This window comes from Melanerpes formicivorus, unplaced genomic scaffold (genome assembly GCF_026170545.1).
Source record: "Melanerpes formicivorus ecotype bairdi unplaced genomic scaffold, bMelFor1.0.p_v2 SCAF_21, whole genome shotgun sequence".
Classification (NCBI taxonomy): domain Eukaryota; kingdom Metazoa; phylum Chordata; class Aves; order Piciformes; family Picidae; genus Melanerpes; species Melanerpes formicivorus.
The window spans coordinates 10,147,169-10,169,934 of NW_027142373.1; the positions used below are offsets into that span (position 1 = coordinate 10,147,169).

At 58.1% G+C, this 22,766-nt stretch overlaps 1 protein-coding gene across 3 annotated transcripts; it reads left to right on the forward strand.

Annotated features, from left to right (window-relative positions):
* Positions 1–577: 577 nt before the first annotated feature.
* Positions 578–22,263, forward strand: UNC13D (unc-13 homolog D). 3 transcript variants are annotated; one of them, XM_068151719.1, is made up of 32 exons: positions 578–764; positions 9,047–9,079; positions 9,342–9,449; positions 9,833–9,892; positions 10,137–10,203; positions 10,286–10,454; positions 10,827–10,871; positions 11,289–11,357; positions 11,526–11,595; positions 11,902–12,006; positions 12,342–12,434; positions 12,683–12,786; positions 13,048–13,165; positions 14,377–14,501; positions 14,761–14,851; positions 15,132–15,188; positions 15,604–15,701; positions 15,933–15,984; positions 16,312–16,442; positions 16,736–16,856; positions 17,374–17,517; positions 17,696–17,794; positions 18,273–18,479; positions 18,678–18,746; positions 19,085–19,164; positions 19,378–19,483; positions 19,557–19,628; positions 19,759–19,842; positions 20,124–20,244; positions 20,880–21,003; positions 21,360–21,565; positions 21,657–22,263. In XM_068151719.1, exons 2-32 carry the CDS (start codon positions 9,047–9,049, stop codon positions 21,758–21,760), a joined length of 3,132 nt encoding a protein of 1,043 aa, XP_068007820.1. In that variant the 5' UTR covers positions 578–764; the 3' UTR covers positions 21,761–22,263. The 3 variants fall into 3 exon arrangements, with proteins under 3 accessions (XP_068007820.1, XP_068007821.1, XP_068007822.1); XM_068151721.1 differs by lacking the exon at positions 578–764 and adding an exon at positions 6,798–6,895; XM_068151720.1 differs by lacking the exons at positions 578–764; positions 21,657–22,263 and adding an exon at positions 6,796–6,895 and having other exon boundaries at positions 20,903–21,003; positions 21,360–21,448.
* Positions 22,264–22,766: the final 503 nt, after the last annotated feature.

A 22,766-nucleotide genomic window follows, 5' to 3' on the forward strand; every position in this document is an offset into this window, starting at 1 on the left:
CCCAACCTAAATCATCAACAAATCATTATTTAACCTGCCTTAATTTACAGCTGGAGGGGATGCAGTGATTGCTCACAGGGACTGTGATCACAGGGATGGTTAAACCACCCTAGCCAGAGCCTCCCTGCAGCATGTGTGTGTCTCCTTTGGGAGACCACGAGGCCTTCCCACCGCTCTCCAAGCAGTGGATGGTCCAATTGCATCACTGCCACTGAGATGTGTGAGCTGTGTCCTGCGTGAGCTGTGTCCTGCAGTGCCAGCTCCCTTCAGTAAGCACTGCTGCGAGTGTCAGAGGGCACAGGGTGAGGTTTGGGCACAGCTGTGATCAAGGGGTGGTTTCAGGTTGAAAGCTGCACACACAAAGCCAAGTGTCAAATGTGTGTGTGTGTGTGTTGGGGGCTGGTGTGGGATGCTGGGACGTGCAGGGGGCAGATCTTTGTCTCAGGCAGGGTTTGCTTTGCGGCCGTGCTCTGCTCTCCTGCGTGAGTCACCCCGGGAGAGCTGCCACCATGGGACTGGACTGCAAACCTGTATTTCAGCACCCTCCTGGCTCAAAGGCCGTCACTGTGCTGCGAGGGAAGCCACGGCAGCATGTGAAGAGCCTCACGTAGCGGCGAGCAGGGACTTGTACCTGCCGGCAGGAGCTGCCGGCTCTCCGGCCTCGGAGTGCAAACCGACCAGGATCCGTCGCTGCTGGGTCCTCCCAGACGCCTGCCTGACACTGCCTACACGTTTCCTAAGGTCTCTGGCTACTGGAGCAAAAGGTACCAGCTTGGATTCCGTGTGCAAGCTCGGCTCAGCAAATCCCATCTCTTTCTAAACCTTTCCTTCCTCTTGCTCAAGTTCCGTCCCTCCTCCTCCTCCTCCCCCGCGTACTTTGCTCGGCAAGGGGCTGGGCTCTAGCTGGGGCAGAGGCATTCTCCCCATGGCAGGGCTCAGCTGCAGGACTGTTCCCTGCCGTGGCAGGTTTATTTGGGTGCTTCAGCCCTGCAGCCTCCTCCTGACATCCAAACGTGCAGCCCTGTGGGGCTTGCTGGGCTCCTCAGGGGGCTCTGACACACACGTGGGGAGCAGTGGCGGTGGAAAAGCCTGGGAGGGACCGTTTTGATGCTGAAATTGGTCAATAATTTGGTGTGTTCACTCCAGGCTAGGCACAAAAACGCTTAATATGTGCCATGGGGCGTGCCTGGTACCTGGGGGGGCCAGGTTCTGCCACCCTCCCAAGCATCTCCCCTGCTTCCTCCTCTGCTGATGCATGTGCTGCAGGTCTTGCTGCTTTGAACTCAGTGCCCCAAAGCAGCAGATGGAATGATCTTGACATTGGTGTCCCCCCCTTCCCTGTCCCTGCAGTGAGAGCAGCAGCCACTGCCCTGGCCCCACAGTGAGAGGACAATAAATCCAGTGGCCAACACCCAATTCATCTCACTGGGAGAGGGAGGGAGGGGGTGAAGTGTTTTCTGCCCACACATGGCACACGGCAGTGGTGTTCTAAATGGTTTAAGGCTGTCACAGGGTGCCCCAAGCCAAACAAATGGCATCCAGGTCAATAGGGGCAGTCTGTGACCTCCAAAAGGACAAGGAGGGCTGCTCCTGGGGGGGTTGTGCTCCCCCCCAGCCCTGTGTTGCTGTGCAGGAAGCCAGATGCAGTGTTTCAGCCGAGATGGTGCCCAGGGAGGTCAGCCCTGAGCTCTGGGGGGCATGGGAGGGAAGTGGGCTCAGGGTGGGCAGGACAAGCTCTGCTTTCCCTTTTGGAACCCAACCATCTCCCTGGGGAGTTGGAGCAGCTCCAAGCAGAGCTGGGCATCTCAGCAGTCTTTCCTCTGGAGGGGCTGGGGCTGGCTGGTGAAGCCCTCCTGGGTGAGCAGGGTGCTGACTCCTCATGCCAGAGTCATCCTCACGTGTTCCCTCCATGGTGCCTGCAGGTCCAAGCTCGTGCTCCTGGGGGAAACCATCTTGCACAACCACCCTGCCCTGCATGGGTGGCTGGAGGTCCCCTTAGCTCTTCCCAAGAGGATGGAGCCTGCCTTGACCTTCTTCTGAGACGATCCAGCTGAGGTGGGGGGTGTGTGTGCTCTGTGTGTGTGCTCTGTGTGTGTCTCCCCCACCTCTTCCTTCCCAGACACCTTCATTTTTTTCATGAGGTGCCCCCAAAGCCCCGGGGAGAGCCTGGGGGAGGGAAGATGTGAGGGTCAGGGCAGGAATAACTAGAAGGCCCCAGGCTAGAGAAGGAGGGGGCTGACTGACAGCCCTCCAGAGCATGAGACCAGTGGTCCCAGAGCACACAGGCTGGAGGTGCCTGCGGGGGTGCCCCTGCTGGGCATGGCCCCATTCTCATTTTGAAACCACCTTCCTCCCCTCTGCGCTGTGTCTGCGGTGGCCTTGCCAAACTCCAGCAGGCACAGCCGGGTTCTGCAGAGTCATTGGCTGCCCTGGTTAAAAGGAGAAGTGAGGGAGGGACATGTTGAAATCAATTTCTTGACTATTTGCCCATTTCCAGCCAAGAGATTGAGCTAAGGGCGAGGGCAGGCTGCAGCTCCGGGATCGTCAGCGGGAGGTAAGGAGAGCAGCTGCTGTTAATGCTTGTGGAGGGTCCTCTCACAAGAGGCTTTCTTCAGAGGGAAGCTGACACCCTTTAAAGAGGGTGATAATGCTCCTTCTTTGCAGACCTCTTCTCTCAGCACTGTCCATACCCCAGGAGCTGTGGACTTGACTTATACTGGGGGCAGACTGTAAGCCCCCTCCAGGAGTAGAGCCCTGTAGGAGCAAAGCTTTCTTTCTGGATGAGTGGTGCTTAAAAGCAATGGAAGGGTTCACTCCATGGTTGTACTTACACATGGTGTGAGCCCCTGACTACGCCAGGGGGGGCAGAGAGATGTTGTGGGGAGTGGGGGGGCTGGTTGGGGGAATGCTGACCCACTCCCTTTGGAAAACAAAGGCCTTTTGCTGCTCCTGGCTGGGGATGTCTGAGCTGTTTTGCAGGGTCCTGGCTGGGGATGTCTGGGAGGTCCTGGCTGGTTCTCTGCAGATTTGGGGTGTGGAGTTTTAGGGGACTGCTGACCCTGGAGCTGCTTTCAGGGCTTTGTTACTAGATGGAGATTGATCTGAGGTTTAGATGCCATGAGAGGTGTCAGCTCAGGGATTTTTGTCACTGGCATTTTGGGAAGTAGGTGGCTGCTGGTAAAACCCAGGGGGAAAAAGGCTGCTTGCTGTTATCAAAACAGTCACTCAGTGGTGTTCTCTTGGCACCCACAGAGGCTCAAACCCTTGTGAGTCCTGCAGAGACCTTCCATTAGGACCATGCTGGTCTCTGATGGGGGATGGACGAGTGCTGCCCACCCTGCTGGGCTGTGTCTGAGGGTGTCCAGCTGGACTATTACAAACCAGCCCCAAGCAATGCAGTGCCCAGCTGGGGAACCTTCAGGGACAAGATTTAGAAGAGACACTGAAGCTCCACACCGAAGCTGAACTTTTCCTCTCCAGAATCCTCAAAAGCCCAGCCACCAGCCCCTGACTGGGCAGTGACAGCCTGGTGCTTAGCAAGATTTCTGCTTGCAGGGGGTTTTATTTCTTCAGGGAAGGGGAGGTGGCTCTCTTACCAGTTGTTCTCTCTGTGCTGGGTGAGGCAGAGACATTTCTTTGACACCTGCTACTTTTCTGTTGGCAAGAAGCAGCAGAAGGTGTAAGGAGCTCGGGGATGCTGTGTCTGGGTCCTGCCTGTGGTTGCACTGTGCCAGGCCAGACTTTGCTTTTGCAATCAGAGCTAAAAGCAAAGCCAACAGCAATCATTTTTCAAATGCCATTGAGCACTTTACCTCCCCACCTCCCACTGCAGGCATTTGGCAGTGGAGCACAGCACTGATGTCCCAGATCAATAAGCAGCATTTGTGTGTGTCAGGGGAGAGGGAGGCAGGACAGAAATCGGCCCCTCCACCGTGGTCCCCTCCATCAGCAAGGAAGGAGATGCTTTTAAACTCTCTGCCCAAGGTGGAGCACATGCTCAGCTGGTTATAGCCAAGGCTGGGGCTGGGCTATATGAGATGCCTCTGAGCATCTCTGCCAGCAAAGGGGATGGGCACCTTCCCTGGGCACGAGGTGATGAGTTGGCTCCACTTCCAGACTGGGGAGAGCAGAGGAAGTGATGCTGAAGGCCAGTTCCCCGTGGTGTCTGGGGACAGCTACAAAAGAGCCTCTCCTGATCTGGGAGAGAGCAGAAGTGGTAAGGAGAAGCTTTTTTCAGACATCAGGGGATGACACTTAATGCTGACCTCAAATTGTGCCAAGGGTGGTTTAGGTTGGACATGAGGAGCAATTTCTTCCCCAGAAGGGTTGTCAAGCCCTGGAACAGGCTGCCCAGGGCAGTGGTGGAGTCCCCATCCCTGAAGGGGTTTCAAAGCCATGGAGATATGATGCTGAGGGACATGGATTAGTGGTGACCTGGCAGTGCTGGGTTAACAGTTGGATTTGGTGACCTTAAAGGTTCTTCCCAACCTAAACAATTCTGTGATCACTGTGTTAGGAGGGATGGACTTCAGCTTTTTGGGGTCTCACTGTTTCTCTGGGTACAGGGGTCTGGCTACAGACACCCCCTGCCTCTGGCAGCTCACTGTGTGTGCACTGTGCAGCCCCTCATGGCTCCAGTCCCATGCTGGCTGAACTGAACAAAGCAGACCTCCCCCCTACACTGATGTGCTGCCAACACCAACAACCCTTTTCCCATCTCCTGGTCCCTCAGCTTCAGGGAGTCCCTGCTCTAACAGGCTTTCAGGGCAAAGATAAGTTGTGTCTCTGCTAAAGCAGCTAAGCCATTGCAGCCTGCCTTAATTAAAGGAGGAGATGATTGCAGGGGTGAAAGGGGCCTCCTCCCTCTCTTCTCACAGGGACACTGCTGTTAGCATTCTCCTGCTGCTCTTGCCAACCCTGACTCGAGCCAAGGTGCTGCAGGGTACCTCCAAAGCAATCTTTTCATGGAATCGTTAAGGTTGGAAAAAGATCTCTAAGATCATCAAGTCCAATCATCAACCCAACAGCACCGTGCTGGCTAAACCATGTCCCCAAGTGCCATGTCCCCAGGTGCCATGTCCCCAAGTGCCATGTCCCTAGGTCTTTTGAACCCCTCTAGGGATGGTGACTCCACCAGGGCCCTGAGCAGCCTGCTCCAGTGCAGTCGTTAAGGCTTTCCAGTGCCCTTTCCATGGTTGTCATTTCCTGTTTGGATTAAGTGGGAATCCCCGACAAGGCTGCAGAGCGCCCCTGAGCCTGAGGTGGAGCCTCTCTGCCCCCAGCACTGCAGCGTCTTGTTTATAGCTCCCAGGAGTGCCTGGCTGCCAGGAACAGGAAGGCTGGGGAGAGAGTGCACCATGGACCCTGCTTCCCAATGCCTGCAGCTCCTCAGCAGCCCCAGCAGTGGCCTGCAAGTCCTGAGCACAGGCTGACATCCTTCTCTGGGCTGTGGGTCCAGCTGCTGAGCAGCAAATGCTTGAGCAGCTCAACAGCCCCTACTGCTCTTAGCTGCTCCAGTTAGACACCCAGGAGCACTCCATCTCCTGTGGTCCTTCCTGTTGCCCATCCTCACCTTCCCCCCACAAGTTTACCGCCAGCACATGCATTCAGATAGGGATCTCCAAGGGGAGGGTGCTGCTGGCCTGGGACAGGGACTGCCCTGTGAGCTGCCATCAGATAAAGTGTTTGCAAGAATGAGCACTGCCACTAAAGCACAACTTCTAAACTCCATTTCCTGCTCCTCTTTAACTCAGTACCCAGCTGTGCCTGGACAGCCTGTTGAGGAAGAGTGCCACAGGCCCTTTCCCAGGGCTGTCCCCAGCCCCTGCACTGACTGCAGCAGCTCTCAGCCCAGCCTGGTCCAGCACACCCAGGATTTCCCACCCTGCAGCCTTGGCACTGCATTTCAAATCCCTCCATCCCCCAGGGCTGCAGATAACTTTGCCTTTCTGCAGGGTCCCGGTCTGCACTCACAGAGCTCAGATCCTCCCTGGTGCCTCCCCCCCCCCTCCCCGCCCCCCTGCTTTCCGTGCTGAGTTTTGCTTTCATCAGGACATGGAACTGTTGGAGTGAGTCCAGAGGAAGTCACAAAGATGATCCAAGGGCTGAAGCACCTCTGTTGTGAGGATAGGCTGAGGGAGCTGGGGGTGTTTAGCCTGGAGAAGACTCTGGGGGGACCTTAGATCTGCTTTCCAATGCCTGAAGGGATCCCACAGGAAGGCTGCAGAGGGACTTTTTCCTCAGGGTGTCTAGAGACAGGACAAGGGGGAATGGTTTGAAGCTGAGGGAGAGTAGGGCTAGACTGGAGCTTGGGTAGAAGTTCTTCAGTGTGAGGGTGGTGAGACCCTGGAGCAGGCTGGCCAGGGAGGTTGTGGATGCTTCCTTCCTGGAGCTATTTAAGGCCAGGTTGGACAAAGCCTTGAGCAGCCAAGTCTAGTTGAGAGGCACCCCTGCCCATGGCAGGGAGGTTGCAGTAGATGATCTCCAAGGTCCCTTCCAACCTCACCATTCTGTGGTTCTGTGCCTTTGCTCTCACTCCCTTGCCCACACACGCCAGCAGGGGCTGGATGTGACGCCTTTCCCTCGCCCTCACCCTACCTGTGCCACGGACGCCCATCTCCACGGGGCTGCCCATGCAGGAGGGGTCGTGGGAAGCAGAAGCAGGGTGCCTGTGTCCCCATGCTGCTCTGGAAGGAGGCCCTGTGTGTGCTTCCGCTCCCTGAGGCGGCCAGGGGCAGATAAGGGCTGCGGTTTCCTCTGAGCATGCGAGCCAGGGCAGAGCGGCAGCGGCACAGGGAGCGGCAGCCTCTGCCCTGCCCCACGCCAGCCACCCCCCGCCATGGATGCTGCTCATGAGACCCCCCTGGGGACCCCCCCTGGGGATGAGAGCCCTGAGGTAGGTGGCCTTGACCCTGTGGGGCTGGGGAACGTGTTTGGGGCTGGGGAACGTTTTTGGGGCTGGGGAACGTGTTTGGGGCGCAGTGGCCCCAGAAATGGGGTTGGGCAGCTGTGCCCAGAGCAGCCAGGGGGCAGAGCTAGTGCTGAGGTTGTGAAGGGGAATGAGAGGAAAGGCACCAAGTCCTTGTCCCAGCTGGGATGCTTTCTAAGGGTGAGCAAAGAGTGGGGGTGGGGATGTGGGGGCACCATATCCATCCAAATGTGCACCAAGGGCTGAGTATGGGGTCAGCTGCAGCTCTGTGCTGGCACTAAGGGTCCCCATTTAGCTTGGCTACAGCTGCCCAGTGCCTCCCAGCACCTCTGGGATCTGCTCTGCCAGCAGTTCCCCCCCAAACCCTGCTCTTGGCCAGCCCAACCCGTCTGACTTCCTCTGCAGGGGCTGGACAGATGGTGTCACTGTGTCTGCCCCCGTGGAGATGGAGCCTGCAGCTCTGCATGTGGGCAGGATCCCCTGTGCTGCACTCCAGGGATGATCTGTCCTGGTGCTGTCCTCTCATCCAGGGATTTGTCCTCCCTCCTGTCACCATCTCCACAGCCAGCCTGGCTTCCTGCAGTGATGCCAGGGCGCTGCCAGGGTGCTGCCAGGGTGCTGCCAGGGTGCTGGAGGGGGGCTGCTGGTGGTCGTATCTGGAGCTGGCTTTAAGCGCCGCCCGTGGATTTGGGCTGGGCTCTTGGCGTGGGGATTAGCAGCAGTAAACACATCCTGGTGGCTCAGCCCAGCTTTAGCTTAGCCAGTCCCGTGCACAGATGGGAGAGCAGGAGGGTGGAAGAGTTGAATTCAGTCCAGATGGCCAGGGGATTATGCCAGCCTCAGATTTGCCACAAGCAAATGTTAATGTTCCAGCTCGGGGGTGTTTGGGTTTTTCTCGCTGTCAGGGGGCTCCTGAGGTCATTTCATGGCCTGGGCTGACCCAAAGGTGGGGCTTGTCTGTCTGTCCAGCCCTGCCAGCCCTGCTTGGGAAGGGTGACCTGTGTAGACCTCCTGGAACAGACAGGGCCACATTAATCTCAGACTTTTCCATTCTGGTTTTTGGTGTTGTCCCCCTTGCAATTCCAGAGGCTCCAGCACTGGGAGCTGTGGTGGATGGCACAGGGGCTTTGGTTCCCCTCCTTCCAGCTGTATCACCTGGCTCATGGTAGTGGCAAACTCACTGTCACCCAGCCCCACTCCACAGCAGGAGTGAGCTGCTCAGCTGTGGTGGTGGCCAAATCCAGCCCCTGGCTAGAGAAGTAGATGCAAGATAGGCTCAGCCTTAGCCTCAGGGTGAGGACAGGCTGAGAGCTGGCATCTGCCAGGGCAAAGGGTGGGTTTTTTTTTTTGCCAGAGATGATTTGATGTAAGCTAGACCCTCATGGAGCTGAGATGAGTGGGAGGGGACATTTGAGGCAGGGGATGACAGGGGTCATGTAGGCAGCAGGACACACACACACACACCCCCCCTGCCAGCCAGCACCAGAGCTGAGCACCACCAGAGCCCTGCTGTGGCTCGTTTCCATCTCATTGCCTTTTGGGAAGTGAAGGCTGTTGCTGGTTAGCCTTCAAGTGGGGAATGGAGCTCCAGCTCAGCAATGAGCAGTGCAGTGCTGCAGCAGTGCTTGTCTTGCTTTCTGGCAGGGGCCCTCATCACCAGTCCCAATAGCTTTGTGCTGTCTCCCTGCCCATAGCTGCCTTGCCCCACCTGCAGCTCCTTGATGCACTTTGGCCACCTGCCCTCTCCCTGGGCTGGTTTGCTCTCCTGGCTAGTCCTGCTGGGCCTGCCCAGGCCAGCAAGCAGCTTTATTGGTGGGCAGCTGATTTTTAAAGCCCCTAAATTGCTGTTGGCATCTTCTCTGCTTCCTCCTCAATTAATGGGGCTTAGAGGCAATGCTCTTGTGCTGTCCTGCTGGTCAGTGATGCAGTGATGCAGGAAGCAGTGGTCTCTGAGCCACAGGGCATTTGTGGAGTGGCACAGCATCCTTTGGGACACCCCACCCTGAGGGGTTGCTGGTGGTGCCACCCTGTGCTGCCTGCCCAGCTGTGGTTTCCTCCTGAAACCACTTCTACCATGAGGCCTGATGGGAAACCTCTCTGCTTCTCTCCTTTCTCTAGATGGATCTGTCCCACCGGTTCACCAAGACAGAGGTATGAACAAGCCCCACTACAGCCTCCCTTGGTGGCACTGGAGGGGGACAGAAGCCTTGGGGACACAGCTCAGCTCCTGTAGATGCTCCCCAGGGGACAGGCAGTGGTGGGCAGGCAGGGCTGGATGCTGGGAGGGATGTGACAGAGACTAGTGAGGAGCTTGGGAAGCTGGGGGAGGGAACAACCTGTTGACCCTGGGGGATGCATGGAGCAAATGACTGCTGGCCTGACCCCACATGGGGTGTCCCTGCTCCCCCTGCAGCTGACCCTGCTCTATGAGGAGGTCCTCTACACCATCCTGCACCGCCTGGGCAAGCCTGAGCACCACCACGTCGCTGACTCCCAGGAGCTCTATGCCTACGTGCAGAAGGTGTGTCCCCACCTCACTGATGGGGTCCCCAAAACCTAATCCCTGACATGTGCATCCTCCCAGCCAAAGGGGCTGGTGTGGGGCACTCAGAGGGAGGTGTTGAATGAGCACCTCAAAAGATGAAGCAGCAGGGCAAGGGGAAGTTGCTGGCTGGCTGGAATTATCAGCCTCAGGGAGAACTATTTCCCTTAGGCTTGGGATGGTGGGAAGGAGGCTCTCCCTGGAGAGCTTTCAGCTGGTCCCCAGCCCTTGTGCTGGCCTCTCTCTTCCTCTCCTCTCCTCTTGAGATGCAGCTGGCTCCCAGGGAGCAGAGGGAAGCCCCTGGCTGCTCTCCAGCCATGTTCATGTGTCAGCAGCATTTATTTGCTCTGGTATCTACACAGGCTTTTGGCATGGATGCAGAGGAGCACAGAGTCATCATGCAACAGGTCAAGGAACTCGAGGTATGCAGGGGGATGGTGTCTCCCCAGTATGCTGCAGCCCAGTGGGGTGCCCACATTGGGGTGGTGCTGGGGGGCTCTGGTATCTCCCAGCCCCCCTGGTTACACTTTGGGCTGCCCCAGGCTGTGAGGTGTTTGCTGGCCTGAGCAGCAGCTGGCGGTGTGAACCTGCTTGAGCCCCCATCCTTCCTCAGAGGACTGCTGAACCCACCCCCCTTGCCCCCCAACACATTAATCATTCTTCCAGAGCCCAATTTTCTGCCTGAAAGCCACGGTGAAGGAAGCCAAAGGGATTTTGGGTAAAGATGTCAGTGGTAAGTGGGGACAGGAGGGTGGCCCACGGGGGAAGGGACAGCTGCTGCTGCCAGCAGGGACTTGCAGCCCTCCACCTCACAGGGTTCAGCGACCCTTACTGCCTGCTGGGCATCGACACCAAGAGCCAGGGACCAGCCCACAAGAGGAGGATGAAGGCTGTGGTCAAAGATCTCATCCCTGAAGACCAGATCCATCGCACACAAGTCATAAGCCAGACCCTCAGCCCTGTGTGGGACGAGACCTTTATCCTGTAATCTGTCACCCCTTGGAACTGCTCTTTGGGGGGGGGGGGGGCTGGAGGGGGTGCCCAGGGCTCTCAGGGATGGATGGGGAGGTTTACCACTCACCCGACCAGGTGATGCCCCCTGGGGCTTGCCAGGCTTCTGGTCTGGTCCATGCAGCAGGTCCAGGGAGGTGAAAAACAGAAGTGTGGCAAAAATCCTTCCCTCGGGGCTCTCCCACCACTTGCCCAGGCTGTGTGGGTTGGTTTGGGGTCTCCCCAAAGGAGGAGCTGGCTGACTGTGATTCCCAGCTGTCCTGCCTGCTTGCTGCCCATCCCTCAGGATGCTGCTCATCCCTCAGGATGCTGCTCCAGTAACAGCATCCCACTGGTGCCTTACAGGGAGTTTGAAGACATGGAGACAGCCAGCTTCCACCTGGACATGTGGTGAGCAGCAGCATCCCCCAGCCAGCGACCCCAGCCCACAGCCCTGTGCAGGCTCCTGGGTCCTGCGAGGCTCCCTGGGGTAGTTCTTCAACCTGCACCTGTTAAAAAGCCCCGGGAAGCAGCTGGGGACCCCTTTCCCCACCACTTTCTGCTGGACCAGAGCGGGATGCACCCAGTGTGAGCAGAGAGAGCTCAGGCAGGGCTGGTCCCGAGCCCTCATTTTGTTTAGAAGCCACACGCCTGCATCCTGCAGCTCAGGGCTGGACAACGGCTTTTGGGGGGGCCTCAGACCCAACACACTCCCTCCCACCAGCACCTCCCCTTCTCTCCACTGTCACTGCAAGTCCGTGAGCAGTTCTGCAGTCACCTCAGGGTGGTCCTTTCCCCCGTGGTGGGTTTCTCTGCCCACCCTCACAGGGACTCGGACGTGGTGGAGTCGGTGCGGCACAAGCTGGGGGAGCTGACAGATCTCCACGGCCTCAAACGGTTGGTGCTGCTGTGGCTGCTTGAGGAAAAGAGGGTTTGGGAAATGCTGAGCTGCCTGCTGGGGTTTAAAGATTGCCTTCGGAAGGGGCGGGGGTGGCAGGTCCGTTCCAGCCACAGCTGGGGGCTGCGGGAAACCTTCCCTCCCCCTCCTTCCCTGGTGTCTTTCAGGATCTTTAAAGACGCTCGCAAAGACAAAGGGCAGGACGATTTCCTGGGCAACGTGGTCCTGCGCCTGAAGGTGAGCTCCACGGTGCTTCCCCTTCTCTCAGCAGCTCCCCTCAGGATCTGGGCAAGATCCCAGCCCCACAGCAACAGGAGCTCCCCCAGGGTCTCAGCTCAGAGCCACAAGCTGGTGCCAGCTCCCTCAGTTGGGTGGCAGATGCCCCAGCAACTCCACCAACCCACTCAGGGATGAGAAATAATTCTTCTAATCCAATGCCAGAGCTCCCCAGCACAGCATCTTCCCGCGTGGGACCTGATCCCTGAGCAGGATCCTTCCCCGGGAAGGCTGCCCAGGGCTTCACCCTTGTCTGTGTGCGTGCAGGACCTGCACTGCTGGGATGACCGCTGGTACCAGCTGGAGCCACGGACAGAGACCTACCCCAACCGAGGACAGTGCCACCTGCAGTTCCTGATGACTCACAAGAAGGTGAGAGGAGATGAGTTGAGGAGGTCCTTTTCCATAGCCTTCTCAGGATGGGGCAGTTGCCTGTCCCTGGGGGCCCATCTTGGCATCACAGGTCCCTGTCCCAGGACCAGAGATGCCAGCACCAGCTTTTGAGTGTGCTGGAAACCGGCTCAACCCTCCCCTGATCCCCATGACAGCATGGAGGTCTTGCTACTGGTGCACCTGCACCCCTTGGCTCAGCTTCAGACAGGACTCTCTGGCCCCATGTGTTTTGGGTTCCTGTCCCCTCACTCTCTGGCTGCACCCCTGCAGGGTCAGGCAGTCATGGGTACAACTTCTCTGCCTTGTCCCTTCAGAGGGCCACCACCAGCAGCCGGACGCAGCCAAGCTACACTGTCCATCGCCACCTCCTGCAGCAGCTGGTGTCCTATGAGATCCTTCAGCACCAGGTACCGAGGGGCAGAACCAACTCTCCAGCAGCTGGGCTGGGTGGGGGCTTCCTTTGCAGCCCATCACACCTGACACACTGCAGTGTGATGAGGAGGAGGGCCACGATGATGCCTGCCCACGCCTGGCATCCTTATGAAGCATCCCCCCCTCTTGTGGTCCTGCAAACGCCCTGTCCAGGTGTCTGTCCCTCTCCTGGCTCAGCCCAGCTTGCTCCAGGACACATCACCCTCCTTTTGCACTCTCCCAGGCTGGCAGCATCTCCTGGGATGGGGAGCTGAGCAGACATGCCAGCACCGTGCTGTACCTCCATGCCACGCAGAAGGACCTCTCTGACTTCCACCAGGTCATGGCGTGAGTACCCCCATGCCCAGGGAACCATGAGGCATAGTTTTGGGGATCATGAGGCCCAGCACCTTCCTTGGAGCCATTTGCCTGCAGCCAGTCTCTCCCATGAGCTCAGCATGGATGGAATTGCCCCCATGCCCCAAGCAGCACCAGGAGGCCTGGGTCCTGCCCTTGCTGTGCCAGATAGAGCCACAGATGGGGAGCTCCAGGCTGAACCCCGGGTAGCCCCAGCCCCCAGGGTTGAGCCCAGCCTCTCATCCTCCCCAGGCAGTGGCTGGCATACAGCAAACTCTACCAGAGCCTCGAGTTCAACAGCAACTGCCTGCTGCACCAGATCACCAGCATCGAGTACCAGTGGGCACAGGAGCGCCTGAGGCCAGAGCAGGTGAGGGCTGCAGCACCGTGGGGAGCAAGTGTCACAGCACTCTGGAATGGTTTGGGTTGGAAGGGACCTTGAAGATCATCTAGCTCCAAACCCCCCTGCCATGGGTCCTACTAGACCAGGTTGCTCAAGACCCTTCCAACCTATCTTTGAACGCTTCCAAGGCTGGAGCCTCCACAGCTTCTCTGGGCAGCCTGTTCCAGTGCCTCAGCACCTTTGTGGGGAAGAACTTCCTTCCACTGTCTAATCTAAATCCAGCTTCTTCCAGTTTGAATCCTTTACCCCTCATCATCAGGGAAATGTGTCCCAAGCACCCCACCCCAAGCCTCTCCTCCCAGCTCCCAGAGCTGTTTCCCTCCATGTCTTCCAGGAAGGGCAGGAGCTGGTGTGATCCAGGGCTGCTGCAGCAGCTGGAAGGCATTTCTGGGGAGAACCAGCCACAGGGACCTGGACAACCCATGGGTCAGGGAGCCCCTTTGCCCTGGGGATTTGTTCCCATTCCCCATGAAGAAGCCCTTACCCTTTGCACCAATATTCTCCTCCTCCATCACTGCCATCAAGTCAATCAAGCCCCCTGCAAAATGTAACTGAGCCAATTCCTGCTTTTCCCTGTCCATTTTCCTGAGACCCCCCCAGCACCCTCCTGACACTTGGAGGTTTTCATGGCCAGCAACGAGGTTTAGGCACAAAGCTCAGTTCAGCCCCTCCAGGAAGAAGTTACCAGAGGCATCAGGACCGTAGAAGTGTTTGGGTTGGAAAAGCCCTCTAAGATCATAGAGTTCATCAACCCAACACCACCATGGCCACTGAGCCATGTCCCCAGGTGCCATGGCTACACACTTCTTGATCACCTCCAGGGACTCCACCACCCCCCTGGGCAGCCTGTTCCAGTTCCTGACCACTCTTGCAGAAAAGAGATTTTTCCTCACCTCCAGCCTGACCCTCCCCTGGCACAGTTTTAGGCCATTTCCTCTCCTTCTATCACCTGATAGCAGGGAGAAGAGACCAATCCCCACCTCACTCTGACCTCCTTTCAGGGAGTTGTAGAGAGCAGTGAGGTCTCCCTCTAGACTAAAACATCTCCAGGCTGTCAGGGCTTTTTTTCCATCCCTGGAGCAGGAGCCCCCAGCTGCCACCACCACCATGCCACGGTCCTGCTGCCATCTCTGTTGGACATCTCTGAGGGCAATGCATCTTTCCTTCCTTCTCCCCAGAAAGCAGAGCTGGCAGAGTCCTTCCAGTCCTTGCTGACCTATGGGGTGTCCCTCATCCGGAGGTACAGGATCATTTTCCCCCTCTCTGTCCCGAGGTCCTTGGAGCGGCTCCAGTCCCTGCTCCGGTGAGTGCATCGCCAGTGCCAGCTGCTCCTGGGGTGGGTTGGCTTGGCCACCACGATGGACTTGAGCAAAACTCCACAGGAGCCCTTTCTTCCCCCTCCTAGGCAGCTGTGACACTTGTCCTGCCCTGTTGCTCCTTCTGGGCTCCCCAAGGGTTTGTGGTTGGGAGGGGAAGGTTTGTTTGAGTGGGATCTCCGGAGGCAGAGGTGATTGTTTCTGAGGAGCCAATGCCTGGTTTCACTTGAGGTTCTTGCTTTGCAGGGTCCTGCTCCAGATGTGCAAAATGAAAGCTTTCCATGAGCTGTGCACACCCAACCCTGACCTCACCCAGATGGTCTCCACAGCACTGAAGGTAGCAGGACCATAGGCTTCCCCTTCTCAGCCCCAGGGAGGTGGGAAGCTGCAGCTCTCCCTTGCCATCCATCTCCTGCCCAATGCCCACACCTCAGCAAAGCCACACAGGTCACCACAAGAGGTGAAAACATCTGCCCCTCTTCAACCCAGTGACCCCAGCTTATGGTTCCCACCACAGGGAGCTGGGTCACAGCTGAGGGTACAGGGAGAGTGAAGGGGTGAGAGAGATGGCTTTGCTCTTCCTGCCTCCTTACCATCACAGGACTTCTCTCTTGCAGTCAGGCACGACAGAGTGGTTTCACATGAAGCAGCAGCACCTCAAGCCCATGGTGAAGGTCAGTTCCCATCTCTGTCTCTCTGATGTGACAAGAAGCAATTTGCTGGGCTTAAGGTGGGAGACACAAGGGGGTGGAAAGACAAGACTGAGAGACAGAGCTTCTTCAGTTTTCTGATGCAGTCAAGACATTTATGTTTCCCACTAACAAATACCACGAGCCATGGTACCTGCAGCTGCTGAGGTTGCATTGAAGTTTATGGCCTTGGTGCCAACAGGAGGTGGTCCCCAGCCCAGCCACCCGGGCACAGGGTGACAGTGGATGTTAGGGATGACTTCTTGGTGCACCTAATGTGCATCTAATGCTACAGTGCTGCTCCACAAGAACAAATCATAGCAATAACTTGGATCAGTACAGAGCCCAGAGCACCCCACTATCACTGAGCATCCAAAAGAAGCTGCTCCTTCTCTTGCAGAGCATGGAGGAGAATGGCAAAGCCTTGTCCAGACTCCTGCTGGAGGTGATAGGAGATCTCCAGCAGTGCCAGAAAATCTGGAATAAATTCTTCATCAAGTAGGTTTCAGAGCTTGATCCTCCCCCATCCACTTTCCCTTGGGATCAAGAGCAAGAGAGCCCTTTGATGCCTCATCCTTTGGCTCTCAGGCTCTACAGAGAAGCATCTGTGGTCCCACCTCTGCTTCTTAGAGGTGTACTGTCCTTGCTCTTATGGCAAGAGCCATGACCTTGCAGGGTTTGCTGGGGCTGGGGCTGGCAGGCTCCTGACTCCTCATTTCTCTCTTACAGCACCTTGAAGCTGAATGTCTTCTTCATTGCCTACTTGGAGCTGGAGAGCCTGGTGAGCAAGCCTGGCCTACTTTGCACTCATGGATCTACGGCCAAAAGTCAGGCTGAGGTTTTTGGCCACCCTTCAGGTGGCAACTGGTTGTTGCAAGCCTGAAAAGGGAGCAAGCCAGGGAGATTTTCCTCATCTTTCCCTGAGTGCCCATCGAGTGACCGTCACCTGCTCACCCGACCTAACAAACCTCCTGAAATGCCACCCAAAAGGCAGAGGAGGCCCCTGAGCCAAGCCTCACCCCATGGCTCCAGAAAGCCCCTAGCAAACCAAGCCTTCCCATCCAGACCCTCACCAAGGGCTGTCCACTCTTCCCTTGCTCACTGCCAGGTGGCAGAGCACGTCCAGGAGCAGCTGCGCGAGGTGGACAGCAGCATGTCCAAGCCCACAGCCGAGAGCCTGTTCCAGCTCTACATGAACCTGCAGGAGCTCTATCGGATGAAGAACTTCCTCCCAAACAGGTACCCAGCCCAGAGAGAGGGGAGGTGCTGAGCACTTCACTGAGAGGAACTCCAAAGCCTTCCCATTCACCCTCATCACTAATGACACACAGGGCAGAGGAGGCTGTTGGTGCCTGCTGTCAATGCCAGCATCACCAGAAGGGTTTCAGGCTTGTTCCTGACCAAGGCTGGTGGAAACCTCAACTTCCAGGCCAGGGAAGGGTTTCTCCTTAGCATGGTGCTACATCCCTCTGCCTGGTGATGGCTCCATGGCATTGCTGTGCAGTTGGATAAGCTGGTGCCTTCATCCCCAGGGATAAGCCTCTGGCTCTGAGTAATTTCCACCAGTGGTTCAAGGAAGCTGTGCCCCAGTGGCTGCAGAAGGCCTACACCATTGCACTGGAGAGGGCACAGAGAGCCGTCCAGATGGACCAGGTAACTCAGGAGGAGAACATCCCTCCCTTGGGGACACTCCAGCTCCCTCCACTCCTTGCCACTGTGCCTCACTCGCAGCGTTGAGACCACCATGTAGCTGTGTCTTGCAGCCCAGAAGCAAGCTGGTTCCACTCCCAAGTGCATTGCAAAGGATGTGGTCTCTGGGACCAGTTCATCCCACTTGGCCCCACGCTGCATCCCCATGCCCCCTCCCTCAGCCTTCTCTGGCAGCCCAAGCAAGCTGATGAGCCTGCACCTAGGCCATGCTGTGGGCATCTCCTTTGCTACAGTGTGGTCCAGCAACACTGGGCTGGAGTGTGATGGAGCACAGCCTGATGCAGGGACCTCAGGCTGCTCCATCCATCTTCATCTCCTCCACTCTCCACAGTGACTGGGTGGTGGCACTGGTGTGTGTGGTGCTGAGGATGGCCTAGAAAGCCCTGAGACAAAGCAGCAGCTGTCTTGTCTGGGGTGGCTTCTTCCTGCACATGCTGAGTTGCATTTCCTTTGCCCTCAGCTGACACCCTTTGGGGAGCACAACAAGCACAGCACATCCACTGTTGACCTCTCCACCTGCTATGCCCAGATTGTGAAGACCTGGCAGCAACTCAACTGGCCAGACCCCGAAGAAGCCTTCATGATCATGGTGAAGCTGGTGGAGGTTTGTGCCCTGGGACCTTGCTGGCAGATGCAGCCCATGAGTTTCCTCTCCTGCTCTTGGAGATAGGTCCCAATAGAGTGGGGCCAATGTCCCACACAGATGGAGCAGAGCCCCCTGGTCCCACAGTGGCCCCCATATTGCCTATCTTAGTCTGGTTGGCTGCTTCTCTATCCTGCAGGACATGTGCAAGATTGCCCTGATGTACTGCAGGCTCATCAAGGAGAGGGCTGAGGCTCTGTCACTGAGTGAGGAGAAGGAGGCTGAAGCGGCCAACAGGGTTGGTGTCAGGGCAGGGTCCAGAGCATGGCAGGGGGGGAGGGGCAGGGTTTGGCCATGGGTTTGGGGCAGAGTGGGAGATGAGCTGCTGAGCACCCAGGTGACATCCAAGTTTGGGCTGCATGCAGATCACTTGGTCTCTGATAGCTGTAATCCTGGAAAAGGAAAATGGTGTAAGCACGGGGAGCAGGATGGGGATGGGGATGGGGATGAGGGTGGGGATGAGGATGAGGGTGGGGATGAGGATGAGGATGAGGGTGGGGATGAGGAGATGGAGATGTGGATGTGGAGGAGGATAGAGATGGGGGTTTGGAGGAGGATGGAGATAGGGATGAGGATAAGAATGAGGATGGGGACAAGGATGATGATGGGGATGAAGACAGAGATGGGGGTGGGAATGAGGATAAAGATGAAGCTGGAGCTGGCAGGGGCTGCACCAGGGGGTGTGGGACACCCTGAAGCAAACCAATCTCCCCCAGCTCTGCATCGTGGTGAACAACATCAAGCAGCTGCGGCTGCTGATCCTGAAGCTGCCATCACAGCTGGACTGGGCCCAGCTGGAGCAGCGCACAGGGGATGTCATTGCCCAGCAGCAGTTCCAGCACACTCTGCACTGCCAGCTCGACAGCACTGTCTCCTGCCTGGACCACGAGATCCAGGATGTGGTGCAAGCCCTGGCCACCAAGGTGACCACCTGCTACTGACCCTTCTTGACCCTTGCCTGGCCTAAAGTGGAGACCTGTCACTCAAAGGGACCCCAAAGGGACCCCCAAAGGGACCTGGAGCCCACAATGCTCCTGGGATGAAGATGAAGTTCACCCAGGCTTGGGGAGGCTCATGCAGAGGGCAAAGCCCAAGTGCCTTTGTGCATTTCTCTCCCACAGCTGGAAAAAGGCATTGCCAGGCACATCCAGGAACTCTCCTCTTCCAGTGACACCCAGGAACCTGAGGATGTAAGTACCTGGCCTGGATCCTCTTAGGCCTTCTGTTTTGGGCAGTTGTGAATCAGCCTGGCCGTCTGCTTAGGGGAGGCTCCCATCACCCTTCCCCACCTCTGTATTCCCAGTGCTTGGGGCATGGGACACGCCAGTGATGAGCCCAGCTGCTTCACTGGATGCCCATGTTGACAGCAGGACCAGAGCCAGTGCCCACGTGTCACTGTGGGGAGCAGCCCCTCCAGACCCCCCATGCCCTGCTACCTCTGGCTGGCAGCACTCCACCTCTCCCTGTGCCGTGTCCTGCTGGATACACCTCACCCCACTCTCCCCAACCCCCTGTGCTCTTCTTGCAGTCCATCAGCCCACTCATGAAGTTCCTGGAGTCAGAGCTGCAGTATCTCAATGAGCATCTGGTCCAGGAGAACTTCAAAAGGTGACCTCACGGATGCACAGTGGAGGGCAGCAGCAGCAGCATCCCCCAGCAGGATTGTCCCCCCCAGAGCCCCATGGGGCTTGTGGACATCCCACTTTGGGGCTGGCTGCTCGGCCCACTGGGACCTGCTGGTTCCCTCTGGGGCTTTACAGCCCCAGCCCTCAGCCCACTCCCCTGGACCCTACTCACAGCCTTCCTCCCTTGCACCCACAGCCTCCTCGCTCTCCTCTGGCATCACACCTTGGCCGTGCTGTCGGCAGCCACAGAGCAGCAGCTCCCCTCGGTCCAGCACTCCAAGAAGCTGCACTGTGCCTTGAAGGTACTGGAGAGGACAAGAGGTCCCCAGAAGGGATGGGTGCTTGGTTGCCAGCTAACAACAACCTTCTCCCCAGAGCCTGGAGCTGTGCTTCCATGCCGAGGGCTGCGGCCTGCCGCTGGAGACCCTCCACACCTCAACCTTCCTGGTACAAGGGTGCTGGAAATCAGGGAGGGTCCCTAAGGGTTTCATTTGGGTGCTATCCAGGGAGGGCATCCCTGGGCTGTGGACTCATCGGTGGGCTTGGGCTTAACCATCACCTCTTATCCTCCCCACAGTCACTGGAGACTCACCTGGCCCTCTGCTCCTCCACCAGCCGCCAACTCATCCAGAAATACTTCAGCAACAGGCTCCAGCAGCAGGTAGGAGTCAGGGTGGTGCCCTCAGCCCCTTCCCACACCCCACCCTTGCCAACATGAGGCTGCTTGGCACAGCCTGCCTGTGGAAACTTGGGATTTGCCCACCACCCTCCCAATCCTGGGGCTGGTATGTTTTGCTCCTGGTGAGCAGGAGAGGGTTCAGCTACAAACCAGAGGGTGCCCATCGTCCCTCTACTCCCCAAAGATGCTCACTCAGCCTCCACCAGACGCTGGGTACCCCCTCCATGAGCAGGCAGCACCCTCATTCTTGTCCCCCTGCTCAGCGGGACACCAGCTTGGAGAAGTACGGAGCGGTGACCATCAAGGCCCTGTACCGCCCCTCGGAGCAGAAGCTCCGCGTGGAAGTGCTCAACGCTGCCAACCTCATCCCACTGGACTCCAACGGTGGGTGTGGGTGGGCTGGGGACCCCCAACAACACCCCTCAGCGCCCCGCCCCCCCATGGGTGGGCTGGGGAGCTCCACCACCCCGGGACGCCCTGTCCTTGGTCCTTAATAGGAGAGATGCTGGCAGTGCCTGCAGTAAGAGGACACTGTCCTGATTTGCTTTTGCATCCAGGGAGGTGGATCTGGGGAAGCAGTGGGGAGTGTTGCACTGGTTGGAGGTGATCCTATGGGATGCAGCAGGCAGGACTCTGTGCCCACCTCCCGCTGCCTTCATTTTGAGCACTAGGCGGCAGCCAGTGCAGGCGGCTGTTTTTCCAGCCACGTCCCAGGGAAATAAGCAGGAAAGCAGGAATGGGGAAATAAGCAGGAAGCAGGATGGGGAAATGATAGCCAGGAAGCCGAGACGGCGAGGGACGGTGCGGAGGGCTGGCTGTCACTTGGGGATGTCGCCAGCAGAGGTCGCTCCTCTTGCAGCCACTCGCGGCAGGTGGCTGTGTGGGCTGGGTTGGGGATGCTCCTGCGCCCTCCCAGGAGCTGGGCTGGGTTAGGGGGTGGCAATGAGCGTGCCCTGACACCCCCCCGCCCCCCTCACTGTGTAAGGGCGGCAGGGCACTGATGTCTGTCCCCCCACCAGGCTCGAGTGACCCTTTCGTCCAGCTCACCCTGGAGCCTCGGCACGAGTTCCCCGAGGTGGTGGCCAGGACCACCCAGTGCAAGAGGAACGAGCTACACCCCCTCTTTGACGAAGCCTTCGACTTGTATGTAGGGGCTGACCACCACCTCCCCACTCCCCTCCGGTGCCCCCAGACCCTCCATGCTTCAACCAAGCCCCCACTACGGGGCCGTTGCTCCGGGAACTGGGATTTCGTCCTTGAACGCCACTGGGGGCTCAGCCGTGGGGTCCCGGGGTGGGAGCTGGGGTAGGGCTACCCCAAACCCCTGGGGCTCACAGGCTGGGGTCAGGCTGTGCTGGAGCTCTGTGCTGTGAAGCGGCTGGGGTCAGCACGGTGAGGAACCTCAGCCTGGGGAAGCCTCTTTGGTCCCTGGAGGGAAGGTTGAACTTTGGGGTGGAGGGGATGACAGGTGATGGTCTTCCACATCCCACTCCCTGCAGCTTGATCCCCCCTGAGAAGTGCCGGCAGGAGGGGGCCTGCCTACTGCTGACCGTGTTTGACTACGACACGCTGGGGGCCAACGACCTGGAGGGTGAAGCTTTCTTCCCTCTCTGCCACCTGCCTGGCCTCGATGCCAAGGAGGACCAAGCTGCCACAGCACGGGTGCCCCAGACCCGCCTCCCTCTCACCCACCCCAAACCCACCGGTATGTGGTGCCAAGCTGGGCTGAACCCTGCTGAGCATGGGCAGGGGCCTGCGGTGAGCACCTCCCCCATCACTCCCCTCCCGTCCAGCAGATGAGATCCTGCGGCTGCTGGAGTCCAGGAAGGGGGACAAAGAGGCTCAGGCCTTCGTTAAGCTCCGCAAGCAACGAGCCAAGCAGTCCAAGGAGACCCAGTGAGGGAGGCAGAGTAAGAGGGTCCTGAAATGAAGGAGCCCAGCCAGTGGGACCACAGGACTTTTGCCAGGTCTGGACCTGGAGACGTCTGCAGGGGTCCCTGTGCCCCTCACCACCTCCCAGCACCCATCCACCCCCTGCCTGTGGGCAGCCAAGCTCCTGTGAAGCTGGGGAAGGGGCTCCTGGGATCTGGGGGGATTTCTTTGCCTCTCTGGACTACCAACACTAACGCTGGGGGGGATGTGAAAGTGTGTGCCTGTCCCTGCCTGTCCCCCATTACCTTCTCACTGCCGGTGCCCCATCTCCTGGCCATGTCCCCACCCCTCCTGTCTGCAACACTGCACCGGGGCAATGCAAATGCATCGCCACTTCTTTGGGGTGGGAACAGGCCCTGGCCAAACCTGCCTTTTTTAGTTACTTTTTGGTTCCCCCCCCCCCCCATTTATCTTTTTTCCCCCCCTCCTGGCTAAGCCTCTCATTTTAAATTAAAAGCACCCAAGCTGCTGCATGGTGCTCTGGGCTTTGGGTTTTATCACCATTCAAAACAACCTTGAAGCGCCTGCTGGAGCCTGGGCAGCAAACTAAGAGCCATGCAGCTCCAGCAGCCAAACCACACAGAGCTTCAGGCTACTGAGAGCCTGGTCACAGCAGCCAGGTCCCCAGCATTGCCCCCAGCCTGTGCCAGGGGCCTGGGTTCCTCTGGCTACAACACAAAGCAGTGGGCAGCTCCTCGGGGTGCATTGCACGCAGGGTGAGGCAGATGGCACAGCACAATGCCCAGCAGGGCAGGTGGTTGCTATTTTCTGGGGGTTTGGGTGCTTGTTTTCGCTGCAATTATTGCTAATGACGAATCTGGAGCTCCCTCTGCCCCCAGCCTGCCAGGAAGTGGCTGTGTTGGAGCTGCAGCAGGTCCCTGGGAGCTGCCATGCCCTGGGGAATTAAAAGCATCCCCCACTCACTCTCGGGTGCCTGAGCACCAGCTGCTTCCCCGGTGGGCAGAGCAGCCGCT

What these genes read in the sequence shown, in the direction of transcription:
- UNC13D (XM_068151721.1), top strand. Translation starts at nt 6,839, where the DNA reads ATGGATGCTGCTCATGAGACCCCCCTGGGGACCCCCCCTGGGGATGAG. An exon ending in CTGGGGATGAGAGCCCTGAG is followed by an intron (nt 6,896 to 9,046) that starts GTAGGTGGCCTT and finishes TCCTTTCTCTAG; the next exon opens with ATGGATCTGTCCCACCGGTT. An exon ending in ACTTGGAGCTGGAGAGCCTG is followed by an intron (nt 15,985 to 16,311) that starts GTGAGCAAGCCT and finishes GCTCACTGCCAG; the next exon opens with GTGGCAGAGCACGTCCAGGA.